The sequence below is a fragment of the Myotis myotis genome, unplaced genomic scaffold, assembly GCF_014108235.1.
Source record: "Myotis myotis isolate mMyoMyo1 unplaced genomic scaffold, mMyoMyo1.p scaffold_m19_p_12, whole genome shotgun sequence".
Classification (NCBI taxonomy): Eukaryota; Metazoa; Chordata; class Mammalia; order Chiroptera; family Vespertilionidae; genus Myotis; species Myotis myotis.
The window spans coordinates 60,514,771-60,542,136 of NW_023416316.1; the positions used below are offsets into that span (position 1 = coordinate 60,514,771).

Genomic DNA, 27,366 nt, shown 5'->3' on the forward strand with positions numbered 1-27,366 from the left:
GTCACTGTCAGCGTGAGCCTTGGCTGAAGAATGAGCATAGTTACGTGCTGAGAAATGATTGTCTAACTCAGTATTTTTATTTTTTAATGATCATTGCATAAAAGTTGGAGGTACAGACAGCATGGAAGAAGCTGATCAAATACCACTGCCCCTAATGTCTGTCACATTGCTTTTCAGGCATTCTCATTTGTCTACTCGGAATTCTTACTGCACATAGACCTTTGTGTCCTAGTCTTGTCACTTAGCGTAATTTTCGTCTTGTAAAATGTTGGTGATTATAACACCTGAAGAACTTCTAGTAATTCAAGTTTCAAAAGCAAACATCAATTTCTGAACAGAAGAAACTGTCTTTTTCCTGTATGAATATGAATATTCTAAAAAAAATACTTAAACTTAAGTTGCTATAACTTGGGAGGAGAATCTATAATTTAAACTATTTTAAAAATGCTTATTATGAATGATCAAGCATTAATTGAAAATTATTTAAAGAAGAGAACAAAATAATACCTCCTTCCATTGTTAATATCTCCTTCCATAGTTAGAGGTATTTTAAACAAATTATCACCTCTGTTTACCTTTTGGATTTTCTTTTTCCAGTTTTTGATAATATTTTGAGACCTCTCTGACTTGGGGATATCTGAGACAAGAACTACTATCCTCTTCTATCATCAGTTGATTCACTCGTTCATTCATTTGCTCATTCATTCATTCAGCAACACTTGTTGATCACCGACTAAATCATCCCAGACTTAGTAGACTAGACAGGTGATGTTACACCTTGTCATAGAGCTTCTCGTTACCACCTCATAAGAGATCAGTGACTTTCTGTGAGTGGCCTTTTATTGAGTTGAGTTTGGATCATTTCCCATCACTGAACTGTCACATTTTCATCCATAGGTCATCAGTGTGTCCGGGGTGATTGGTCTTCAGTCCAATGCAATCTGGCTTCTAGGACATCTTCATCTGTCTACTCTGTCCTCAAATCAAAGCAGAACCTCCGGTAAGAGTAGAGCCACAGGACACTGGAGCTGGAAGGAGGGTGCTGACTCGGGCTATGAACTATTAAGAGCATTAGTCTCCACAACAGCCCTCAGGGATGGGGATAGGAATTACCACCCCAATTTGACACCAGGACATGGGCTGTGGAAAGGCTGCCTGACCTACCCAGGGTCACAAGGCAGTTAGTGGCGGACACGTTTGAACTCAGACCTGTCGGCCTCCAAAACCCATGCTCTTTTCACTCTTCCTTTCTGCCTCCCTGAGAGAACAGTTCAGACATTGAGTCTAATCTTGTATTTTACAGATGAAGAACCTAAGGCTTAGAAATATTATGTAACTTATGTACAGACCTGGTTCAGTGACAAATCCAGAAAAAAAAAGAACCAGGTCTCTGAAGCTTGGAACAAAGTTCTTTTTTTTTTTTTTCACCAGATGTAATAATCATAGTTTGTATACTACTCATATTCATTAAAAGTCTCTTCCTCACACAGGCAGCATGGTTCAGTGGTTGAGTATTGACCTATGAACCAGGAGGTCACAGTTCAATTCCCGGTCAAGTCATATGCCCAGGTTTAGGCTCCATCCCCAGTAGGGGGCATGCAGGAGGCGGCTGATCAGTGATTCTCTCTCATCATTGATGTTTCTCTCTCTCTCTCTCTCTCTCTCTCTCTCTCTCTTCATCTCTGAAATCAATAAAAATATTTTTTAAATTAAAAAAAATAAAGGTCTCTTCACATATGGCTAGAATTCTTCTGTCCCCTGCTTTTGAAAAAATAATGGGATAAGTGCATTTAAACTTGTGCATCTCATTGACTGGAACTGAAATTCTAGGTCTTAGTATAACAAGGCTTTTTCTATTTCCAGCTTTTCGGTAACAAGCAATAAGGAATATTTGCAATTCCCACATGCTTAATTTATGCTCGTACTTGAAGATTTTCTGGGAGGCATCACTATAATGTACTGGGATCTGTATCTGCTCCTCGCTCTTGATAGAATTTTGACCCACTGGCTCTCTTGGACCGAGGCCAGAGGGGTTTAGGTACCAAAGATTCCTCATTAAAACCTAGTTCCACATATCCCCTGACAGGTAGTGTGTGGACAGCATTACCGTGAACATGGGCCCCTGTAATTACTGTCTCCCTCACTTTCAATCACTCCTGAGCTACAGAAATAGGACATTATTCTGCGGCATTCCCAACATAATGAACTTTAGACAGCTGGCAGCTGTCATATTAAAATGGAGAACAGAAAGAAAACTCAGTCATCGGAGGAAAGCCTTGGTAATGCTAGTTTTAAGGGGCAGTGCTCTCACAGGGTCCTGGTACAATAGCATGTTTGCTTTTTTACATAGGCTTTTTTTGTTAAGAATAGTTTATTGATTTTTAGAGAGAAAAGAAGGGAGAGAAACATCGATGTGAGAACACAACATGGATTGGCTGTCTCCTGCACACCCCACACCTCCTGCACACCCCCACCAGGGATCAAGCCCACAACCTGGGCATGTGCCTTGACAGGGAATTGAACCAGCAATCCCTTGGTGCATGGGTTGATGCCCAACCAACTGAGCCACCCCAGCCAGGTCTACATGGGTTTTTTAAACGTTAATGGGCTATGTGGTCTGGCCCACATAAACTCAGGTCAGGTCACAGTGAATCATTCTACACCCAGGTTCTTTGGAACAAAATGATTGTCTGTCTGGAAAAGTACAGCTACTTGTTTCTGATGGAATTTTCTGGGAGGAAAAGAATCCTGGAAACTCCCAGGACTCAGCGAGCATAAATGTCACTGCTTCGCTGTCCCAGCTCAGCAGCACCTGGTTATTCGTCCATGTTGGTCCCTTAGTCCCTGCCTCATGAAGTAAGAGATGGGTTGCTGTTGATACTGATTGTTATATCTCATGGCTCCTATATCCGATTCGGGATGTCCTGAAGTGGCTCCCAGAATGGTGGTCTCAGCCTGCAAGCCCGGCAGAAACCTTCCTGACACTAAGGAGGTCACGGGCTTGGGGCTCGTTGATGAGACAATGTGGCAAGGATTTATTTTTTAACCACTTCAGTAAAATATTCATCCTCTGTGGTTTCCAGATTCTACTAGGTTTACTACCATTTTAGATAGCTTGCCTCACCTAAGCGATGACTCCAAGGCTGGCCACTTTAATAGAATTAGGTGCAGCCACAGAGAATTGTGCTGAGATTAATGGTGTAAACATCGCCGGTTTGTCTCTGGGTTGATTTGGCAGCATTGTCTTTCCTTCATTAGCCCCGCCAAGTTCATTGGTTAATTTGATCATTTTTCTGTCTCCACAGTTCCTACTGACTATAACTATTTGCCTGAAAGCAGTTTTATTAGAGCAGCCATTGGCTTCTTTGTTACGGGAGGAAAAAAAGGCAAGTAAACACATTTCTCAAGTTTTATCCTTCCTTCTGCATATTAAGTAAGGAGTGTGCGCTGAGCATGCTTCCGTCTAAGTAAACAGCACAGGTCTGAAGGGGCGATGATTTTCCTCCTCTAGAGCATCTTTGCAATAGTGAGGACGGGGATCCCAACTACAGTAAGTGGCACAGAAAGCACGCACGGTGCAGATTCCCCCGGAATCACCGTATCTGACCTGGTGGGGGTGAGAGGGAGGGGTGCTCTGTGAAGACCTTTCTTCACCTTCCATCCGGTGATGTCAAAGGAACAAGCACACATTACTTTCCTGTCAGTTTCAAGTGAGTGTCACCTAAAGAGAGGAAACAGGCCTGGGTGCGTCTGTGTTTCAGGACCTGAGTGGGAAGTGGGTCTTCCCCTGGACCTTGTATGATCACCCTGTGTTGTTGGAATCACTGGCTCCAGCTTTTATTTTTAGCTCATGTTCTTTTTCTCTGCAAACATTTGTCCTTTGGGATTCTTTCTTCCTGTCGCCCAAATTAGAGCACGGGCTATCTGAACACGGAGATTGTGTGCCTTTTGTATTAACTGGAGCCAAAAGAATGCCATCTAACTTATTGAATAAATACTCTTTAATGATACACATACTCTTCAGTGCTGTGGGGAGAAAATGGATTCGAACTCAACACATCACAGCTCAGGAACTAGTTTCAATCATGTAGTTACCCTCCACTGGTGTTTGCTGGTTCCATTCTTCCTTGGGCAGGGTAGGTCAGTCTGGGCGAAGCCAGTGCCTGTATCACAAGGCCATCTCGATTTTAGGGGGAAAAGGTTTTAAACAAATGAACATGAAGAAATCTGAAGGAAGCGAGTTTGATTCATGAAGATGTGGAAGAATAAAATCTTAACCATTGAAAGAGATGGTAAAGGTCACGTCATCTGATTTCCCACTGGGTACAGAAATCCCTGGCGCTTCCAGATTAGAAACTCCCTTCAGAGCTTGGAGATGAATTCCTTTAGTTTCTGCAGTTCTAGAAATTGTGCTGTTCTCCTAGGGTCCTGAGTTAGCGTGATTTGCTTTCACGGGTCCTCAGTGGAAACTGAAACGTGGTTATGTCACTGTTGTACATGATACAGTTATATCTAAACATGTCATATTCGCATTACTCATAATGCAAAGTTCATTGTTTAAAGCACCATCAAGTCTATATGAAGTACATATGCTAAGAAAGATGTCTTCATAAGTAAAAAATTATATTTTTACTAACGGAGCATCTAAAATTTCCATGGCTAAGATAATTCCAGGGATATATATTTTTACTCAAGTTTTTGTTTGGTCGCTCCCTGATAGCTTATAAAATTTTTAAATGGTGATAATGTGAGATAATTTCCATGAGAGAAAAAAAAATCCTTAAGGTCAAATGAAAGATAGACTCTTTCCCAGTGAATAAAATGTCATTTGGCTTCCCAGAGCCATAGTTCTTGGCAGAAATGAATTTTCTCCGAAGCCTGTGGGACCTTCTTAGTTGAACATATCGTTTATGATGATGCAGTCGTGGCACAACAGGGAGCGTTCGCTCCAAACCTGAGAAGCCAGGGGGCTGCCCTCGGCGACGTCATTGCGGCCTTCCTGAACGCTGTTTTGAAACAGATAAATGAAGTATGAAAAAAGGCCCTGTTACCAGTCAGATTGTTGGCGCTTTCAGGTTGTGGGAGAGGGCTGCCTTCCTGTCAGGTTTGCTGACTAGATTCAGAGGAAAATCTATTCAGCCTCACACATTACTAATGATGACCCCGAGGAGTGGGGGCCGTGGGAGGCTGACCTCCGTCTCCGAAGCCCATTTACAAAAACAAAACCAGGCCCTGCTCTCGGGGACTGAAGGGGTGGCCAGTGTGGAGGTGTGCATGCAAACGACTGTTTCTTCTTCCATATGCCCAGCTCATTTGAATTTTAATAACTCCCTTCTGAAGCAGCTTTTGAGTTGAAATGTCTGGATGTCATCCCCCAGAGCCCAGTGGAGCTGCTGATGGGAAGGATGACAACTTTGGTGAGCTCTTTTGAGGAAGAAATGGCTCTCGTGGATAAAAATCATGCTTGGTACAGGCAGAAGACGGCTAACTATAGGGAGAGCGTGGCTCCTTTGCCTCTGTGTGCCATTTGCTAGCTCACATGAGGAAGACCAATGGGATGAGTTTACCCTGTGCCACACTCATGCCAGGAGATTGGGCATCATGATCTCAATTTTAGGCAATCAAATTTGAGAGGGCGAATCTATTTATCTGCTTTCTGATGCTTAGGGCTCTTCTCACTTTAATACTCATGCGATAGAACACACAAGATGTTCATAGAATCCTATCTGTTCATAGTAGGCCTACATTTTAAAACCATACCAAATAGATTAAATCCCTTCTAGTTATTAAAGACTTCAGTTAATAATTTTCAATATAACTTTTTTGCTGTATCCGGTAATATTCTCTTTTCTTCCCTAATAGCTCTGGCCTTCTTCTAGCAGATGTATTATTCCTTGTTCTTTGTCCTTATCTATTCCTATGGACTTTCCTTGACTATGCTAGGCTTAAAATTTGTTTTTAATTTTTAAGTCTTCCTATCATGGAATCATTTTTTCCCCCTTAAGGAACTTTAAATTTTGACTCTTATTTTGCTTCTTTTCAATTCATTTATTCTTTTTTCTGACTTCTGATATTTTGTAGTTTTTTCCAACCTCATTGCATTTTTCAGATTTCAAGATTTCATTTACTTTTTTTATAAAACATTTTAAATGTATTAAATGTTCTTAATAAAAGTAATTATTTCTGTTGCTAACATTATGTATTTGTACCTAATGATTTAAGATTATTTTTCTTACCATTCTGTTGCTGGGGAATGTGACTAATTTTTTAGGCTTATATTTTTCTATTTGACTTTGAAGTTCACAGTAAGAAGTATTATTTGAGGAAAGTATATTTAAATCCTTATAATAAAGTCATTGTGAATGGCATTTCTTCCTTGATATGAATTCATTGATCAGTGATATCTGTATATATAAGTATTGGGCTTATGTATAAACTATAGATAGGTATATTCTCAATCATTTTTGAACAATTAACATGAGCTATAATTGTTGACAAGTCTAGCCAAAGGAGCAAAATTAGTGAACTCTGAGTGTAGAATAAACGATATGAGAAAGCTGTGCTATTTTTCTGATGAAATTACAGCCAGTTGCCAAGACTGTTATTTTAAAGTATTTTAATTTAGTAATAATTGACCTATACAATTCTTTTTAAAAGAGTATTAGAAATGGATACATGTGTATAGCACTAAGTTTAAAAATGGTATAAAGAAGAAAAAATTATCCCCTACAATCTCACCTCCTAGAGGAGGCCACAGTAGGCATTCCAGTGTATGTCCTTCTAGATCAGTGGTTCTCAACCTTCTGGCCCTTTAAATATAGTTCCTCATGTTGTGACCCAACCATAAAATTATTTTCGTTGCTACTTCATAACTGTAATGTTGCTACTGTTATGAATCGTAATATAAATATCTGATATGCAGGATGGTCTTAGGCGACCCCTGTGAAAGGGTCGTTCGACTGCCAAAGGGGTCGCGACCCACAGGTTGAGAACCACTTTTCTAGATGGTGGTGTGTTATATTGAATCATAAAATTTATAGTATTTTGTCTGCTTTTGACAAATTTGACAACTTCCCATGAACATGGACATAATCACCACTGATCTCCTCCAAAGGGAGGCTTGGAGGGAAGCAGAAAAAGAATCCTTGCATTACTTTCTAGATATTTGTTCATGGGTATGTTTTGGGAATATTTAATTTCTAATTTTGTTGTAAACACCATGAGAATATGTAAAATCAAAAAACTCACCAATTATTCCATGTCCCTTGAACAATGACTATCGCTTTTGAACTTTACTTTTTAATTTGTTGTTTTTATGTACACACAATTTTTACATGTTTTCAAGTATACATATACTTTATATTTTAACCTTAATATTACATTATAAAAATTTGCCTATTTCCCATATGTCTCCATAATTATCCATTTTTAAATGACTGTAGACTATTCCATCAAGTTAATCAAAATGAACGTTTCCCTATTAGTCATTAAAATTTTTCTATTATACAGAACATCTTTTTTATTTTATTCAAAAATAATTAAGGACTTTCTTTTTTGTTTGTTTGGTTTTTTTTTTTCCTTTTTATTGAATTTACTAGAGGCCCGATGCACGAAATTCGTGCAAGAGTAGGCCCTCGCTGCCCCAGCTGCCTCAGCGCTCGCGGCCCGGCTTCCTCTCGGTCCCGTGGCCCAGCCCTCTGGTCGTTCTGGAAGGTCATTCTGCCGTCCGGTCTAATTAGCATATTAGCTCTTTATTATACAGGATTATATAGGATTGGGGTAACACTGGTTAACAAAATTATACAGGTTTCAGGTGCACAGTTCTACAACACATCACCTGTACACTGTATTGTGTGTTTACCACCCCAAGTCAAGGAGGACATCTTTAATGTTTTCTAATTTATTTTAGAGTGAGAGAGAAAAATATCTGTTTGTTGTTACACATATTTATGCATTCATTGGTTGATTCTTGCATGTGCCCTGTCCAGGGATCGAACCCGCAAGCTTGGTGCATCGGGATGGTGCTCCAACCCCTGAGCTACCCAGCCAGGGCCAAGCCAAGGAGAACATCTTTATACATCTAGTTTTCTTTCTTCTGCATGTAGCCTTCCTTGGGACAAATTCTCAGCAATTTATTAGTAGGCAAGAGTCTGAGGACTTGTTGACTATAGGGACGACATGGCCTCATGCATTGCTCTTCAAAAGGGTTGTACCAGGTTTCAGTACCTCAGCCCTGTCTGAAGATGCAAAGCAGGGAATCATAGAGGTTAAAAGCAGGGCAGTCAGACTGCCAGGGTTCGTACCTACTTCTACTGCTTGTTGGCTATGTAATTCTAGGCAAGTGGCTTAAGTCTCTAAAGCAGGGGTGGACAAACTTTTTGACTCAAGGGCCACAATGGGTTCTTAAACTGGACCGGAGGGCCGGAACAAAAGCATGGCTGGAGTGTTTGTGTGAACTAATATAAATTCAAAGTAAACATCATTACATAAAAGGGTACGGTCTTTTTTTTCAATAGTTTTATTCATTTCAAACGGGCTGGATCTGGCCCTCGGGCCGTAGTTTGCCCACAGCTGCTCTAAAGCCTCAGTTGCTCCTGGAAATGGAGAAAATAATGGAATCTTGTTTATAGAGTCATTGTAAGGATTACAAGTTTATGAATTGCTTTATGTAACAGTGCTCAGAAAACAAAGTAAATAATAAACCCTTTCGAGTTATCATACTACAGAGCAAACCAACATATAAACAAATGACTACAGTAAAAACCAGTCAGGTATAAAATGATACCTTAAGACTTTAATTTGCATTTCATTGCCAGAAGGAATAAACACTGTTGCATGTACTTGCTTGAGAGGTTGTTTATTTTTTATTTAAATTTTAGAGTTTTTTAGTGTACCTTTTTTCTTTTACTTGTGAAATAATTTCAAACTTACAAAACAGTGAAAATAGCCAGGTAACTCCTATATTCCTTTCACCTGATATTCAGGTTTCACTGACAGTCGGAATGGTGTCCTTAGCATAAAAAGAATTTAATCCTGAATGTCACACTGTGCTTATTTATCATCTGTTCATCTCCTTTAGCCTGGAGTAGTCCCTCAAGCCTTCTTTGTCTTTCATGCCTTTGACATGTTTAAAATTAGAAGTGAGATATTTCCTAGAACAGTCTTCTGCTTGGGTTTGCCTGTTGTTCCTCACGATAGAGTCGGGTCCACCATCTTTGGCAGGAAAACCAGGGCCCTGAAGCTCTGCTCTTCTCCCCGCATCCCGTCAGGTGGCACATGGTGTCTGTCTCCCTCTGGGGATGTTAGCTTTGATCACGTAGGTGATGCCTTCCAGGTTTCTCCACTGTAACATATCCCTTTTCCCTTATCAATCAATATTTTGTGTGGAGATAATTTGAGACTTTATGAATATCCCATTTGTTATCCTTCTTTCACCCATTAGTTTTAATATTATTAATGTTTTCTTGCCTGAATTAATTGTTACTATAGTATTTGCCAAAAGGTGATTCTTAAAATTCTGTTACCCCTTTTACTTTTAGTAGGCATTATGCTGTAAGGGAATGCTGTTCGTTCCTTTCTCCCTCTTTGTTTCCTTCCTTCCTTCTTTCTTTCTTAGTATAAACTACTAAATTCCTTTTTTTTCTTTATTGATTAAGGTATTACATATGTGTCCTTATCACCCCATTACCCCCCCCCCACTCATACCCTCACCCCCCTGGTGTCTGTGTCCATTGGTTAGGCTTATATGCAAGCATACAAGTCCTTTGGTTGATCGCTCCCCCTTACCCCCTCCCTCCCCTTCCTTCCGTCTGAGGTTTGACGGTCTGATCGATGCGTCTCTATCTCTGGATATGTTTTTGTTCATCAGTTTATGTTGTTCATTATATTCCAGAAATGAGTGAGATCATGTCATATTTATCTTTCTCTGACTGGTTTATTTCACTTAGCATAATGCTCTCGAATTCCATCCATTCTGTTACAAATGGTAAGAATTCCTTCTTTTTTACCGCATCGTAGTATTCCATTGTGTAGATGTACCACAGGTTTTTAATCTACTCATCTGCTGATGGGCACTTAGGCTGTTTCCAAATCTTAGCTATGGTGAATTGTGCTGCTATGAACATAAGGGTGCATATATCCTTTCTGATTGGTGTTTCTAGTTTCTTGCGATATAGTCCTAGAAGTGGGATTACTGGGTCAAATAAGAGTTCCATTTTTAGTTGTTTTGAGGAAACTCCATACTGTTCTCCACAGTGGCTGCACCAGTCTGCATTCCCACCAACAATGCATGAGGGTTCCTTTTTCTCCGCATCCTCACCAGCACTTGTCATTTGTTGGTTTGTTGATGATAGCCATTCTGACAGGTGTGAGATGGTACCTCACTGTCATTTTGATTTGCATCTCTCGGATGATTAGTGACTTTGAGCATGTTTTCATATGTCTCTTGGCCTTCCTTATGTCCTCTTTTGAAAAGTATCTATTTAGATCCATTGCCCATTTTTTTGATTGGGTTGTTTATCTTTCTTTTGTTAAATTGTATGAGTTCCCTGTAAATGTTGGAGATTAAACCCTTATCGGTGATAACATTGGCAAATATGTTCTCCCATGCAATGGACTTTCTTGTTGTTTTGTTGATGGTTTCTTTAGCTGTGCAGAAGCTTTCTATTTTGATGTAGTCCCATTTGGTTTATTTTCTCTTTAGTTTCCATTGCTCTAGGAGCTGTATCGATGAAGATACTTCTTCTGCATATGTCTGAGATTTTGCTGCCTGTGGATTCCTCTAATATATTTATGGTTCCCCGTCTTATGTTTAAGTCCTTTATTCATTTTGAGTTTATTTTTGTGTATGGTGTAAGTTGGTGGTCTCTAAATTACTATTTCATTTAATCATTTATCAATTGTTTGGATCCTCACGTTGTTCCAGATTTAGATCAGTAAGGGCCTCTCTAAGTTGGCTCTCATGTCCTTTTGGCATGACCCCGTCATTCTTTGAGATACTTTCTTTCTTTGTGGACAAGATGTTTAAGGCTCATGTTGTAGTATCCTCAGCCCTGCAATAGCCAGATAGTGCAGCTTCTTCCTAGTGCAGACTGATATTTAGAAGCAAAGATGTGGCCACACATCATCCCATCAGTGCTGTCAGGCCCTTTCGGTGGACAGAGTCAGGAAATTCCTTCTCTGTCCCTCCCTCCCCTCCCCCCTTCGTCCCTCCCTTTCTCTTGTGTCAGTATTTATTTCTATATCTAGCTATATGTATATTGAAAACCACAGATTTACAGTAATGTCTCCCATCACAGTTCAACACCACAGGTTCCCTCTGCCTTTCCCTCTTTTCATATTTGTTAGCTTCCTCTCTGACAATAAGAAACCTGGTGCCCATTATTCTCAGTAAATTGGCTCACTTTCTGAGCCCCCCTAAATGAAATCACCCCCCTGTTTCCACTGGGCATAGCTGCCTTGCTCTCAGGCCCTGGTCTCCGCTGGGCAGCCACCTGCTTGGCACTCCTCCCGGTGCTGAGGGGCCAGGGATGTTTGTTTCTGATGACTCCGTATGTGGCTGAGGTGCTTGGTCTTAAGACAGAACATCCTACCAGCTCTTGGTATCTGACTGACATGTGAGAATCATGCTGTTTCCAATGACTGTCAGAACGATGGAGGCGTTTCTGGCAGGGCGCTGAGCACCTCCTAGCCCACAAATGCGCCTGCTGTAACTGCCCGACCTTGTTTTCTGAGGACTTTGGAAAATTTCTGCTCACCGTTTTCATCTTGATTTAAACATCCTTTCCTCAGTGAGGGTAGAGGAGTCCCTGGTGGTCCCAGATCACTTTAGCTTTCTCACGTGGTGTCTTTCTGTGTGCTTTTCATACTACTTTGTATATGCGTAATGGTTTGCTTCATTCTTTATGGGGTTTTTGTTTAAAGTCTGTCTTTCGCCTCAAATTGTAATTTCATCAAGGGCAGGAAGAGCATCTGTGTTTCATCCTAAATGCTTAGAGAGGAGTACTTGGCAAGTAATCGTTTTCCAATTTTTGTTGAGCTACAGCTTTAAGCACGTACATGGGAATAGATCAGTGATGGCGAACCTTTTGAGCTCGGCGTGTCAGCATTTTGAAAAACCCTAACTTAACTCTGGTGCCGTGTCACATATAGAAATTTTTTTATATTTGCAACCATAGTAAAACAAAGACATATTTTTGATATTTATTTTATATATTTAAATGCCACTTAACAAAGAAAAATCAATCAAAAAAATGGGTTCGCGTGTCACCTCTGACACGCGTATCATAGGTTCGCCATTACCGGAATAGATCATTCTAAGCTGAGTCGCTGCTAAGCAACTCTGAAGATGGAGAAAGTAAAGACATCTCCACACTACTCAGCCACGCGCTGGTGATGGGAATGTGTGTATCACCGGCTGTTAGCCTGCGAGTTGCCAGACTCTGACCAAAGGGCTTACACACGTGCACTGTGGCACCGAAATCTGAAATCCGTGTAGCCAGGGTATGTGTGGTAATGGGTCCCGTTGTAATGCATTAGTTCCGATATGCCATTTGTATCAGGGTTCTTTGAAGCCTTCAACTGGATGAGAGCGTTAAAGCAACTTTGTATCTGGATTTTAAAACATCTGGATCCTTTTAACAAGCACTGTTAGGTCGCCTCAGTCCCAAATCCGTTGTCTATAAAGCACTTCAGTATTTCCTTTTATCTGAGGCACTTGCTTGAAAGGCAAACACTGTAATAAGGGAGCCAGCCATTCCCAGGGCTGAGATTTGGATTCTCGTGTGCAATGCTAAAGCTCTCTGGGGAGGAAGCCATGTGACTTCATTCTCCCCAGGCCTGGGGACCCGCTCTCTGCCCTTACATCCCCCCACATGCGTGGGGCTGTCGGGAATTTTCTTCATTCCTAGCAGTTACTATAATTCCTTTCATTCCGGGTAGGGCCAGACTTAGTTCCCTGCAAGGATGGTGGAACGTTTTGTGTGAATCTAGTTTTGCTGTTAGGTACTGATTCTCTGTCCTTTAGCTGTGGAGGGTTTATTGTGTTATAGTACTTTTTTGGTTTTCAACCCTGTGCTCCATTCTACAAGGTCTCCTGGTTTCCGACACTTGGTTATGCATAGCAGATCAATGCTAAAGAACATAGAACACCATGGGAAGTACGCGGTAAAATGCAGTTATTGGCCGAAGTTCTCTTGTCCTGTCAAGAGAGAGCTCATTGTCTCAGCAATAAAACATCTAGAAAATGGTCATATTTCGCACGGGGTCCTGGTATAGGAGGGCAGGTTCAGTGTCTTCCCCGATTCCCTAGTCCGTGGTCAGCAAACTGTGGCTCGCGAGCCACATGCGGCTCTTTGGCCCCTTGTATGTGGCTCTTCCTAAGCCTTAGGAGTACCCTAATTAAGTTAATAACAATGTACCTACCTATATAGTTTAAGTTTAAAAAATTTGGCTCTCAAAAGAAATTTCAATCGTTGTACTGTTGATATTTGACTCTGTTGACTAATGAGTTTGCCGACCACTGCCCGACCACTGTCGGAAACTAGGTCCTCTGGAAACTGCAAAAATTGTATAAGGAAGTCTGTAGAAGGACCTGAAGTAAAATGTTATGTGATTTTGAAAACACTTGATCTAAAAAAGAAAATTAATAGAAATCTGCTTACAAATTAATGATACCTAATATAGAATTCTATGCTAGTCCTTAAAAGGAGAGAAAAAAAGTAATTCTATGCACAGATATTTACTCCCCTCTCCCCCCCCCCCCAAGCCCCACCCCCTGTCTACCAGGTCATCAGGCCATTTTCATGAATCATGAGCCAAAAGGACTCCAAATAAACAGCTGAATTTTTGTTTGCTTTTTTTGTGAAATCAAAGACTCTAATTTGCAGCCAGTGTTGTCTAGGGACAATTGTCACATGTGTGTGACCAGTATAGAGTTATGTGAATTCCTGCCACTGCTGTTTTGTTTTTGCTACACCTGATTTTCCCATGGCTGTGTGTCCTCTCACTGGCATATCAGCTCCATGAGCAGAGTGACTTATTCTGTCTTGTTCAACTCCGTCTTCATGTATGGAACAGTGCCTGGTGCCTAACAGATACTCAGTTACTGGCTGAATGAATGAATGTGTTCATGGATGTATTTACTTTTTGTCAGAAATACTTCTCCTTGTAATAGCAATGGTTAGCTTCTGATAATATTTCCTGCTCTCCTAGTATGACATCTCAAGATGAACTAGAAATAAAGCTTCCATTGCTGGTAACACAGACTAGAAAAGTAGCAGGTGTGTTGAGTTTCATTTTTTAATTTATCTTTATTGTTGAAAGTATTATAGATGTTCCCTTCCCCCCCCCCCCACTGACCCCCTCCACCCCATTCTCACTCCCTTCCTAGGCCTTCACCACATTATTGTCTGTGTCCATTGTCTGGTGTATAATTTCTGATTCTGTTGCCTTATCTGCTATATATTGATTTAATGTGCTAATATTTTGTTGAGGATTTTTTTTGTCTGTGTTCATGAGAGGCATTGTTTGTAGTTTTCTTGTTATGTTTCTGTCTGGTTTTGCTAGTAGGGTAATGCTGTCCTCATAGAATGAGTTAAGTATTTCCTCTGCTTCTATATGCTAAAAGAGATTGCAGAGGATTGGTATATTTTCTTCCTTAAATGTTTGGTAGAATTCAACCACTGGCCTCACCTGGGTGTGGTGCCTTCTATTTTAGAAGGTTATTAATTATTGGTTCAATTTGTAAATAGCTATAGGCCTATTCACATTATCTATTTCTTCTTGTGTGAGTTTCAACAAATTGTGTCTTTCAAAGAATTGGTCCATTTCATCTAGGGTAGCATACCATTAAGTGTGCAATAGCATTATGTCTTAAAAAAACCTACATACCTTAACTTAAAATACGTTTGGCTAAAATATGCTAACCATTATCTGAGCCTTCAGAGAGTCGTAATCTTTTTCCTGGTGGAGGGTCCTGCCTCAGTATTGACGAAAACACAATTATCTGTGAAGTGCAGTAAAGCAGAGCACAATAAAGCCAACTCCTGATTAGCCTGTCAGACTCCAAATTGCGGGCAGCAGTGTGCCCTGTGTCCTTCCCTTTTTTAGGGCTCCAATAAGATGATTTTTCTATCTGCTCAGCTTTTTATGTGTTGTTAGAACAGAGTGGGGACTTCCAAGCTCCTCATATGCAGAAATGGAAACCCAACGTCTCTCTTTTAAAAAAAAAAGTTTTCAATTATAAAAAACCTTATAATATGAAATTTATCATCTTAACCATTTTAAGTGTACAGTTCAATAGTGTTAAGTTGTGAAAACAATCTCCAGAAGGTTTTCACCTTGCAAAACTGAAACTTTAGAACAATATAAACAAACAAGCAAAACAGAGGCAGACTCAGATACAGAGAACAGACTGATGGTGGCCAGATAGGAGGGGAGTTGGGGGTCTCGTTGAAAAGGTGAAGGGATTGAGAAGTACAGATTGGTAGTTACAAGATAGTCATGGGGATGTAAAGTACTGCATAGGAAAATAACTTTGTACAGTACCATTTGGGCACTGGAAATATCAGGACGAGCACTTAGTAAAGTATATGATTGTGTAACCACTAGCTTTACACCTGAAGCTAATCTATAATAATAAAAGTGCAATATGCTAATTAGACCAGACGCCCTTCCTGACGACCTTCCAGACAAAGCCAGGGCTGCAAGGGAAGCCCGGGTCCCGGGTGCCTGCTGGTGGCCGGAGGGAAGCCCGGGTCCCGGGTGCCAGAAGGAAGCCAGTGCCGGCAGCTGGGGCAGGGAAGGCCTACTCTTGCATGAATTTCGTGCATCATGCCTCTAGTACAAAATAACATAGAATATAAACTGTAATTTTTTTTAAAAAAAATTTCGACTGAAGCTCTAGACCAGCAGTTCTCAATCTGTGGGTCGCGACCCCTTTGGCGGTCAAACGGCCCTTTCACAGGGGTCGCCTAAGACCATCCTGCATATCAGATATTTACATTATGATTCATAACAGTAGCAACATTACAGTTATGAAGTAGCAACGAAAATAATTTTATGGTTGGGTCACAACATGAGGAACTGTATTTAAAGGGCCAGAAGGTTGAGAACCACTGCTCTAGACCCATTAAACAATACTTATCCTTTTCCCCTCATCCTAACCTCTGGTAATAACCATTCTTTCTGTTTCTATTTGATTACTTTAGTTACCTGACATAAGAGGAATCATACAGCATTTGTCTTGTTATGACTGGCATATTTCACTTAGTGAAGTGTCCTCGAGGTTTATCCATGCTGTAGCATGTGACAGGATTTCTTTTCTTTTTTTTTTTTTTAGGTTGAATAGCATTCCATTGTCTGTATATATACACATATATATTACTTTTTGTTTATCCATTTATCTGTCAACTAGAGGCCCGGTGCATGAAATTTGTGCACTGGGGGGGGGGGGGGCGGTGTCCCTCAGCCCAGCCTGCACCCTCTCCAATCTGGGATCCCTCTCACAATCCAGGACTGCTGGCTCCCAACTGCTCGCCTGCCTGCCTGATTGCCTCTAACTGGTTCTGCCTGCCAGCCTAATCACCCCCTAACCACTCCCCTGCCAGCCTGATCAACACCTAACTGCTGCCCTGCCGGCCTAATCGCCCCCAGCTGCCCTCCCCTACCAGCCCAGTCGCCCCCAACTGCCATCCCCTGCAGGCCTGGTTGCCCCCAACTGCCCTCCCCTACTGGCCTAGTCACCCCTAACTGCCCTCCCCTGCTGTCCCGATTGCCCACAACTACCCTCCTCTGCTGGCCTGGTCACCCACAACTGCCCTCCCCTGCCGGCCATCTTGTGGTAGCCATATTGTAACCACATGGGAGCAGCCATCTTTGTGCGAGGGTGTGATGGTCAATTTGCATATTACCTATTTATTATATAGGTTGGACATTTGTGTTGCTTCCACCTCCTGGCTATTATGAATAGTACTGCTATGAAAATGGTGTAGAACTATCTCTTCAAGACTCTGCTTTCAGTTCTTTTGTTCATACACCCAGAGTGGGATTGCTGAATCATATGGTAGGTCTATTTTTAATTTTTTGAGGAGCTACCATATTGTTTTCCATAGTGGTTCCATCATTTCGCAATCTCACTAGCAGTACAAGAGTTTCAAGTTTTCTATATCTTCACCAACACTTTTTTCTTTCTTTTTTTATAGTATCCATCCTAATGGGTGTAATATCTCATTGTTTTTATTTTTTTTTCTCTCATGGTTAGTGATGTTGAGCATCTTTTCATATCCTGGTTGGCCATTTTTTGTATCATCTTTGGGGAAATGTCTATTCAAGTTATTTTCCCATTTTTCTGTTTCTTCTTTTCCCTATACTTCTCCTTTCTTCAACATTTTTTTCCTTTTATTGACTTTGCCTCTGCATCTGCTTTCCCAGTTCTTTAGCCTATGAGTTCGCTGCTTTTCCTGCTGATTCTGCATCAGCTTCTTTTGCTGTGCTCCTCCTTTCTATAGCTGATTTTCCTCTTGCTGACTCTGTCTCCATTTCTCCTTCCTCATTTTCAGCATCTGCTGATTCAGCTACCTTTCTGCCTGTTTTGCCTCTATTCTTTTTCATGTGCTTCTCTTTTCTGTGGCTATTTTTCCTTTTGCTGGCTCTAGCCTCACATATGTTTTCCCTCTTCAGATTCTGCTGATTCTGTTGCCTTTTCTGCTTCTCCTTTTTTTGTGCTTCTCCTTTCTGCACCTGGTTTCCCTTTGCTGACTCTGTTCCTGCTTCTGCTTTCCCCTCAGTGTCTGCTGATTCTGTTGCCTTTTCTGTCTCTGCCTCTCCTTTCTTGGTGCTTCTCCTTTCTGCAGCTGGTTTCCTCTTAATGACACTGTCTCTTCTTCTGCTTTCCCCTAAGTGCCTGCTGATTCTGCTGCCTTTTCTGCTTCTCCTTCCTCTGTGCTTCTCCTTTTTGCACCTGGTTTCCCTTTGATGACTCTGTCCCTGCTTCTGCTTTCCCCTCAGTGTCTGCTGATTCTGTTGCCTTTTCTGCCTCTGTTTCTCCTTCTCCTTTCTCTGTGCTTCTCCTTTCTGCAGCTGGTTTCCTCTTAATGACTCTGTCCCTACTTCTGCTTTCCCCTCAGTGCCTGCTGATTCTGCTGCCTTTTCTGTTTCTCCTTTCTCTGTGCTTCTCCTTTCTGCACCTGGTTTCCCTTTGCTGACTCTGTCCTTGCTTCTGTTTTCCCCTCAGTGCCTGCTGATTCTGTTGCCTTTTCTGCCTCTGCTTCTCCTTTCTCTGTGCTTCTCCTTTCTACAGCTGGTTTCCTCTTAATGACTCTGTCCCTGCTTCTGCTTTCCCCTCAGTGCCTGCTGATTCTGTTGCCTTTTCTGCTTCTCCTTTCTCTGTGCTTTTCCTTTCTGCCGCTGGTTTCCCTTTGATGACTCTGTTCCTGCTTCTGCTTTCCCCTCAGTGTCTGCTGATTCTGTTGCCTTTTCTGCCTCTGCCTCTCCTTTCTCTGTGCTTCTCCTTTCTGCAGCTGGTTTCCTCTTAATGACACTGTCCCTGCTTCTGCTTTCCCCTCAGTGCCTGCTGATTCTGGTGCCTTTTCTGCCTCTGCTTCTCCTTTTTCTGTGCTTCTCCTTTCTACAGCTGGTTTCCTCTTAATGACTCTGTCCCTGCTTCTGCTTTCCCCTCAGTGCGTGCTGATTCTGTTGCCTTTTCTGCCTCTGCTTCTCCTTTTTCTGTGCTTCTCCTTTCTACAGCTGGTTTCCTCTTAATGACTCTGTCCCTGCTTCTGCTTTCCCCTCAGTGCCTGCTGATTCTGTTGCCTTTTCTGCTTCTCCTTTCTCTGTGCTTTTCCTTTCTGCCGCTGGTTTCCCTTTGATGACTCTGTCCCTGTTTCTGCTTTCCCCTCAGTGTCTGCTGATTCTGTTGCCTTTTCTGCCTCTGCTTCTCCTTTTTCTGAGTTTCTCCTTTCTGCAGCTGGTTTCCTTTTGCTGGCCCTGCTCCCACTTCTGCTTTCCCCTTCATTGGCTGCTGATTCTGCAGCTCGTTCTACTGATTCTGACCCTGCTTTTCCTTTTTGTAGTGATGCTTTTTGCTAATTCTGCTTGTCTTTCTGCTGATGCTGGTTTCCCTTCTCCTGCTCATGATGCCCCTGTTACTTTTGCTTCTCCCTCTTGGTCTTCCACTTTTCTGTACATCATTTCTGGCCTCCTTGTAACTTCATGACCTTTAATGGCTACTCCAATTCCTACTATGCCTATGGCTCCACTTATAACTGTGCTATGTCTCATTTTTTTCTATTTCAATTTACTACCCCACCTGAATCCTATATAATAAAGAGCTAATGTGCAAATGATCGTCACACCCCCACACCCTCTCGCTGGGGCCAGGGACCTGAGGCCACGCCCCACACCCAGCGGCACTTGACAGGGGACCTGAGGCTACACCCTTCACCCAACGGGGCTTGACGGGGGACCTGAGGCTGTGCCCCCTCCACCCTGCAGGGCTTGACAGGGGTGGGTCTTGCACGATTTTGAGGCATTCGCGGGTGTGTGGGGACTTGACTCTGGGTCCTGCAGTGCGCCCCAGACTCTGACAGGAGGGAGATTTTCATAAACATTTTACTAATTTTCTTTCATCTCTGACACTTCTTTATAGAGAAAGGCAAATAGCAATATTAAAATATTTCCTCTAATTAATCCCCTTTTAATGTGCACGAATTTTGTGCACCAGGCCACTAGTAAGAATATAGTATTAAAGTCGTGGTACTGTGTCATAGCTGGTTAACGTATGGATTAGCTGTCGCATTATATGCTCACCTCCGGAGTAGTCAGCCATGCACAGGCTGAGGAATGGAACAGTGAATCACAAGGCACAGGGCATACCCATTTAGGGCCTCAGGCCCTGAAGGTAATTTTCCTGCGTCAGCAGTAATTGTCTCCTTTTCTGGAAGTGAATGAGCAATGAGCGAGCAGTGAGGCAATAAGTATTGTAGAGAACATGACTCTTTTTAGAAAGCTGGGTGAAAAGACATGAGGAAGCACGGAAGACAGCTAAGAAGTTACATTGAATATTCCCATCTGGACAAGAGGAACAGACCGGAGCCAGATGAAAGAGAGAGAGAGGAGCAGGGGGAGCCAGGTTTTGGAGTAAGTGGGGTTGAAATTAAAAGCACAGGACTAAAGGATAGACCACAGTGGAAGATGTGATACCAGTTCCTTTGGAACAGAAGAACCAGGAGGGAGCACTGGCCAATTCCATGCATGATGCCCCGGAAATGTCCTGTTACCGATTTCCTTCTGTTGCAGGTCCTGAGTCAGTGCCCCCGTCCCTACTCAAGGTGGTGATGAAACCCATCGCGGCGGTTGGCGAAAGCCATCAGTACCCTCCTGTGAACTGGGGTGCACTGCTCTCCCCACTTATGAGGCTAAACTTTGGTAAATATCAAGTGTTTTTACTCCTTCAGACTGCTTTTAGGGTGTGACCTGGGTCGAAAAATGGGTTCTGTGTCATGGGCGGCACTGACTAGATAGACCTGTGGGGTTAGAGGGTTGACTTCGTGGTTGGGGCCCCTGGGTTACATTCACTGGTCACTTTCTAAATAGTTGAGGGGAGGTTGAAGACACAGGCAGATACAGAAAGATGAACTCATCAAGGCAGTATTTGGCTGACATGTGCATGTTGCTGGGCATGGGTTGCAGGCACCAGAAGGCTGGGCTGTTTATCAAACTGTACTGCCTCTGCCCTAGCTTTCATGGAAGCAGACAAGGGGGTGCTGTAGCCAGTTACCACAGACTTAGTGGCTTGAACTGGCACATGTTTACTTATTTATCTTATAGTTAGTTCTGCAGGTCCCAAGGCCAACAGGGTTCTCTCGGGGCTAAGGTCAAGGTATCGCAGGGCAGCATTATTTCCTAGATGCGTTAGCGGGGTGCTGTGGTCTGAACATTCATGCCACCCCACCCCCAAATGCATATGTTGCAATCTTAACCTCCTGTACGATGGTATTAGGAGATATGGGGCCTTAGGGAAGTTGAGTAGGTCATGAGGGTGGAGCCCTCCTGAATGGGATGAGTGCTCTCATAAAGGAGGCAGCACAGAGCTCCCTAGCCCCTTCCACCACCCGAGGACACAGTGAGAAATTGGATCCTCGCCGAAATCTGACCACGCGGGCGCCTGGCCATGGAATTCCAGCCTCTGGAACTGTGAGGAATGAATTTCTTTGGTTTATAAGCCACTCGGTCAATGGTACTTTGTTCTAACAACCCAAACAGACTAAGAAAGGGAGAATCTGTTCATCTGTTTTCTCTCCTTTTCTAGCTTCTAGAGCGGTGGTTCTCAACCTTGGCTGCACATTAGAATCACCTGGGAATCTTTTTAAAATCTGATTTCTGGGCCTCATCCTCTGGAAATTCTGTTTCTTTGTTACTAATGTTGTGGCCCCGCCCCATAACAAAGAAACAGAATTTCCGGAGGATGAGGCCCAGAAATCAGGATTTTAACAAGATTCCCAGGTGATTCTAATGTGCAGCCAAGGTTGAGAATCACTGTTCTAGAGGCTGCCCACATTTGTTGACTTGTGCCCCCCCCTCCCCCTTCATCATAAAAGCAAGGAGCAGCGGGCTGAGGCCTTCTCATGCAGCTGGACTAGGTTACCCATGTTTAAGGATTCATGTAATTAATGAGTCCAATTGAATAACTCCCATCTCAAGGTCATTAACTTTAATCACATCTGCAAAGTCCCTTTGCCATACAAGGTAACGTATTCACTGGTTCCAGAGATTGGGATGTGGACATCTTTGGGGGCCAGTATCCTGTCTGCTACAGGTACGTGTGGTGAGAGGCAAAGAGATGCCTCCTCCACACCTCTCTCTCATTCATCCGCAGCAACCTCTTCCATGGACTTAGCACATGCAGATTTAACTTCATGTACTTGCCCCTCACCTTCAGAAAATTTTAAAAAAGAGAGAGAGGAAGGGAGGGAGGGAGGGAGGGACAATAATTTTAACAATGCTGTGACTATGGATGTTTGTTGCATATGTCATGAATGTTGCTTTACAGTAGGTGCTTATACGTGATCTACAGAAAGATTTGTTATGCTGTGATTTATGTGCAATTTAAGGGATAATCAAAGATGATTTTGACTGTACACAATTTTTTTTATTTAAATGCCTTCATTTTTAACCTAATCCCAGTATAAGATATGATGTTACTATACTGTCATCAGAGATTTCATTTGAAAAATATGTCCTTCTGCCCTGCTTTTGCATGCTTTATTGAAAAAGTTCATGTTTTAGTAAAACTCCTTGGAAAAGAGAAGAAAAAAGAGAAGCTGTCTGCTGATGGGATCAGACCATTAAAAAGACTCGGTCCCTGCAGAATGTGGCTCCATCTCTAAGTCCTGCCAGATCTAGACAGATTTCTCTGTGTGCCGGGGCCAAGGTGGAGAGGAGGAGAAATGGAGGCAAAGAGATCTTTAGCCAAAATTTCCTCAAATATTTTATAGTATTTGAGTGTTTAGGTTTACCTGGGTATCATGAGAGAGATCACCCCAGCTAGCTCAAGGCCCTTGTCAGTCCTAAGCCCTGGGATTCTGGGGCCAGTGGTTCATTCTTTTACCTCATCTCTACGAGGTCTCTTGGAATACCTTGGTTTACTGCAGTTGTCCCCTGTAGAAGTCACACAGCAGGTGCGTTGATTTGAGACACTGAAGGCTGAAAAGCAGAGCAGCAGCTGCACTAATATTCTTTTCCTTTCTTCTCTTTCAGGTGAAGAGGTCCAGCAGCTGTGCCTGGAAATCATGGTGACCCAGGCGCAGTCCTCCCAGAACGCGGCTGCGCTGTTGGGACTGTGGGTGACGCCCCCGCTGCTCCACGGTCTCAGCGTATGTAGTAACTAAGGGTGTCGGGCAACAGGAGGATACGGTTTTCTGGAGGGAGATTAACATACGTTTGGGGTGTGTTCTCAAAGTAAAGAGTGGACGAGTGGGATTTTATAAAAACTGAGGGCGGCCAACAGAGTGAAAAATTGTGTGATTCAGACTCTGCCGTAACTGTCACCATCTATGCTATCAGCTACCATGTATTACAGAAGGGGAACAGGCTGACCAGAGTTATTCAAGTTCCTTTCTCACGTTCATACAGCTAGCGGGTCGTTGAACCTAGGTTTACTTGTTTATATGATGCACATAGTCATTCAGTAGGTAGTAAGAGAAAGACAAATCCACATGTACAGGACATCTGATCCCCCCTCTTACAGAAAAGGCAGCAATGAAGGTGAGCCTTGAGGGCTCAGTAGGACTTGGTTAGGCATCCAGTTAGAGGCACCAGGGATGTAGGTGCAAAGAGTAGAACATCTCTGTGAGGTGTTCAGCTTGAGCACAGAGCTGAGGAAGAAATGATTTGCAGGGAGCATCCCCTGCTTCCTTCGAGGTTTACCAATGGATTCCAAGTTCAATGACCTCATCTTTGTTATTCTTCTATTCTAGGAGGCTTTAAGTCTTTGAGGATACTTCAAATCCTTCTTCCTTATTTCCTCAAACTTTTGGCTTCAGTCTCTACTCTTCACTTTTTTTCTTTTTTAAAATATATTTCTATTGATTTCAGAGAGGAAGGGAGAGAGAAACATAAATGATGAGAGAGAATCATTGATTAGCTGCCTCCTGCATGCCCCACCCCCCCCATTGGGGATCAAGCCTGCAACCCAAGCATGTACCCAGACCAGGAATCAAATCGTCACCTCCTGGTTCATAGGTCAATACTCAACCACCAAGCCACACCCGCCAGGCCTCTTCGCTTTTTTCCTTTACGTTTTCCCGCATCTCCCAATAATTTTGAATTGCAGGTCACTGTTCTCGATGCGTGCCTCCTGTCTGTCAGCCTTCACCATTATCTGTCTGCTCCAAGCAGCTCCCACCCACTGCCGCTTAGTGAGCACTTGCTATGCACCTGCCACATGTAAGCACTCAGTGAGTACTTTCTTCAATCCTGACAGGCTGCCTTTTTTTTTTTTAACTTTATTGAGTTAAAGTTTATATTCCATAAAATATGACCATTTTAAGTGTAATTTGAGTTTTAGTCCACTTATTTTCATCCATCTCTGACAATATTTCCATCACCAGAAGTTCCATTGTGCCTACTTGTAGTCACTCTCCACTCCCAGCCTCAGACCCCGGCTACCTCTGATCCGTTCCTTGTCTCTGTCATTGTGCCTTTTTAAAAGAACTTTCCTATAAATTTAAGTGTCTATATAAAGTTTAGAAAATCTTTAGAATGGAATCATACAATAGGAAGTCTTCTGTGTGTGGCTCATTTTATTTCTGCACAGTAGACTTTATTATTTCCATTTTACAGGTTGATAAACTGAGGCAAACGAAGGTTAAGCAAAGTCCACATATCCAACAAGTGGAAGAGAGTCAGGTGACCCCAAAGCCCATGTCTTAAACACTATACTATTTAGCTCCTTCCTTTTGAATCGGGTATAACTCTCGTAGTCTCACCTGTGTTACTGACCTCAGAAATTTTCTAGGTTTTAGTCTTCTTTGCATTTCTCTTTCAGATCTCCTACTCTTTTGCATTTGTCCTTGATTATGGGCCTTTCATATTATCTTTGTTAATTAATGAATTAAATTTGTGAATTTGTTTTCTTAATTACATACCTTCTCATTAAAAAATGGTCTGAAATGGCATATTCTTTAACGTGAGCTCTTCAGATAACTCATGCAACAACATTACTCTTTTTAGAAATTTACTGATATTTGTCTGACTTTCCTTTTTTATATCACTTCTTTTAGACTTACTGCCCCTTTAGTATCATACTTCTGTTTCTGAGATTTTTTTCTAATATATTTTTATTGATTTCAGAGAGGAAGGATGTGGGAGAGAGAGTCATTGATTGGCTGTCTCCTGCATGCCCACACGGGATCAAGCCTGCCACCCAGGCATGTGTCCTGAGTGGGAATTGAACCATGATCTCCAGGTTCATAAGTCGACGCTCAACCACTGAGCCATACCGGCCAGGCTGTTTCTGAGACTTTTTGAAGCCTGATCTCTATAAGTCTGTGAGACTTCCCTAACTGTGCCCCTTCTTAGCTCTCAGATGCCAGGGTCGCTCTCACATGCTCAGCTGCTGTTCTGTGGTCAGCAATGGACTCCTCGTGCCAGTTCCTCTCATTACTATGTCCCTGCACTTCCTCAGAAGACAGAGTCGGGACTGCCAGGTCCTGGGTTTAGTTGATTTCCAGCGGGTGAGCCTTTCCTCTTCCAGAGCTCTTCTTGACAGAAAATGTGGCTTTTTAAGACTGAACAGCAATGACTATGATGCAGCATTTTCTTCCCCTCACTGAAAAGATCCCAGGTTTAAGCGAGTCATTCGCAGATGGGTTGGCAGGTACCATGCATACACGAGTCAGACAGGATCAGAAGTCCCTGCAGCAGCCAAATTACACGCACTGGTGGCCCGTCGGATCAGGAGGCTGTGGGATACTCAGGGGCGGGAAGCAACCTGCACCTTTTCTCTCGCAGCTGCTCTCAAGCACAACGATGACCCGGGAGTGTAAGCATTGTAAACCCAGGCCTGCCTGTTTACATCTGACCTTTTTCCTTCCAGCTGAATATCAAGAAATACCTCCTGGTGTCTGCACCGCTGTGGGTCAAACACGTCTCTGGTGAACAGATCCTGGGCTTCGTTGAAAACCTAATGGTGGCCGTTTTCAAAGCCGCTTCCCCGCTTGCCAATCCGGAGTTACGCCCGAGTGCCTTGCAGGGCCTGAGCCAGGCCATGAAGCTGCCCAGCCCTGCCCACCACCTCTGGAGCCTGCTCAGCGAGGCTACTGGGAACATTTTTGACCTTCTGCCAAATAAGATTCGGGTGAGGAACAAAAATATTTACATTCCTGACCATTTGTGTTTGGGATTTTTTAAAGCCTTTTTGGCACAGCAGGGAGGTGTACGTTTTAAGAACGTCGTGGAAAGGCTGGCAAGAAGTCACCACGTTCTTCACTGAGAATGTGTTTGCTTCCAAGATCTAAACTGAGGTTGAATGTTTAGAACCAAAGTCTTAAGCAAGCTCAGAAGCTGGCTCACCAGGAAGTTCGCTCCTCGGCCTCTTACCAACGCCTGTGGAGGCTGAGGAAGCTCCGGTGGGCACGTCGTTCACTGCTAGTCATAGGAAGTGACCTAGTACTAGCCTTTCCTCTCCCCCAGCGGATCCCTGAATTGTGGTTTTACAAAGATGTTAAAATTCCTTTTGGAATGGTGGGTCCTGATGAGATAAAAGAAAGAACAGGCAAACAAACACATAAAATAACAAGAAAGATGTTTTTTAAATGAGAAACAAATGACCATATGTTTTGGTTTGGTTATTCGTGGAGATGAGCAAATCTAATCATTTGTTGGAACATTAGGAATATACTTGCCTTACATTGTATTTTGACACGTTTGGACTTTGTTCTTCACCAGAGAAATGACTTAGAGCTGTACATCGGGGTAGCAAAATGCCTCTCGGAGATGACAGATGATGAAGCCAATCGGCTTGCCCCGGTTACTGAGGTAATAACATATCCATGTACTTGTTCATTATTGAGGCTAGTTTTGTTTCCTATGTGTTACTATTAATTTCAGAAAACTATTTCTGTTTCACTCTGGGTCTTGTGTCCCGTCTACTCTGAGTGGTTGGTTCTTAACAAATGTATGTAATAACGTTTTAACCGAATTAATCCCACTTTCTCAAGAACACTTCAGTGCAGCAGTCGCCAACCTTTCCGACCTCATGAACCACCAGTTGCTTTAGTGTCACCTGTGGGCGAAATTAAGTCCAGCGCAATGTCGTCAATACAAAAATCACAGGGATGGGAGTATTCTCACCGAAGAACGGTCTCGCATGGAAGGTGTTCAAAAAAAAATAGTTCCGGTCTCACATGAATTTTTTTCCACCTGCTACTTACTTCAAAGTAATAACAAACCCATTGCAGCTTAACAAAAATAAGAAAAAAGTATTTTCCAGAAAATCAAAAAATCTCCTGAGGAAAGTGGCATTACTTCACCTTCTCGCCAGGCTCCTCCGTGTCTGCGGGGGCCTCGTGGCGGCTGCCCTTCCAGTCTCTTGAGACATTATTTTGGTGAAGTGTTATTCTTCCCCTTCCTCCTCACACAGATATGTAGCAGGAAGGGGAAGAGTGTGTTAGCAGGCTTTTCAGATAATTATGGATCTCTCTTTGATTGTGCGCCAAAACACAAAAGTAGCGGTTTCTCGTAGGTGAGTTGCAGTGTGGAACCTGCCCATGGTGAACTTCTCACTCTGTTACGTTAGAAACCATTCGTCGGTTTGTGCTCTGCGTCTCTCACCAGTGCACGATTTTGTAATATCAGACATTGGCCATT

The 27,366-nt window shown here is 42.7% G+C and overlaps 1 protein-coding gene across 2 annotated transcripts in view; it reads left to right on the forward strand.

Annotated features, from left to right (window-relative positions):
* Window positions 1-27,366, forward strand: part of FOCAD (focadhesin) — a 274,973-nt gene that overhangs the window by 237,831 nt on the left and 9,776 nt on the right. For both annotated transcript variants that reach the window (XM_036331270.1, XM_036331271.1), the window contains 6 exons: window positions 898-1,000; window positions 3,306-3,386; window positions 20,296-20,424; window positions 22,756-22,871; window positions 25,595-25,855; window positions 26,446-26,535. In XM_036331270.1, coding sequence (XP_036187163.1) covers window positions 898-1,000; window positions 3,306-3,386; window positions 20,296-20,424; window positions 22,756-22,871; window positions 25,595-25,855; window positions 26,446-26,535 — 780 coding nt within the window. The remainder of the gene's footprint in view (window positions 1-897; window positions 1,001-3,305; window positions 3,387-20,295; window positions 20,425-22,755; window positions 22,872-25,594; window positions 25,856-26,445; window positions 26,536-27,366) is intronic.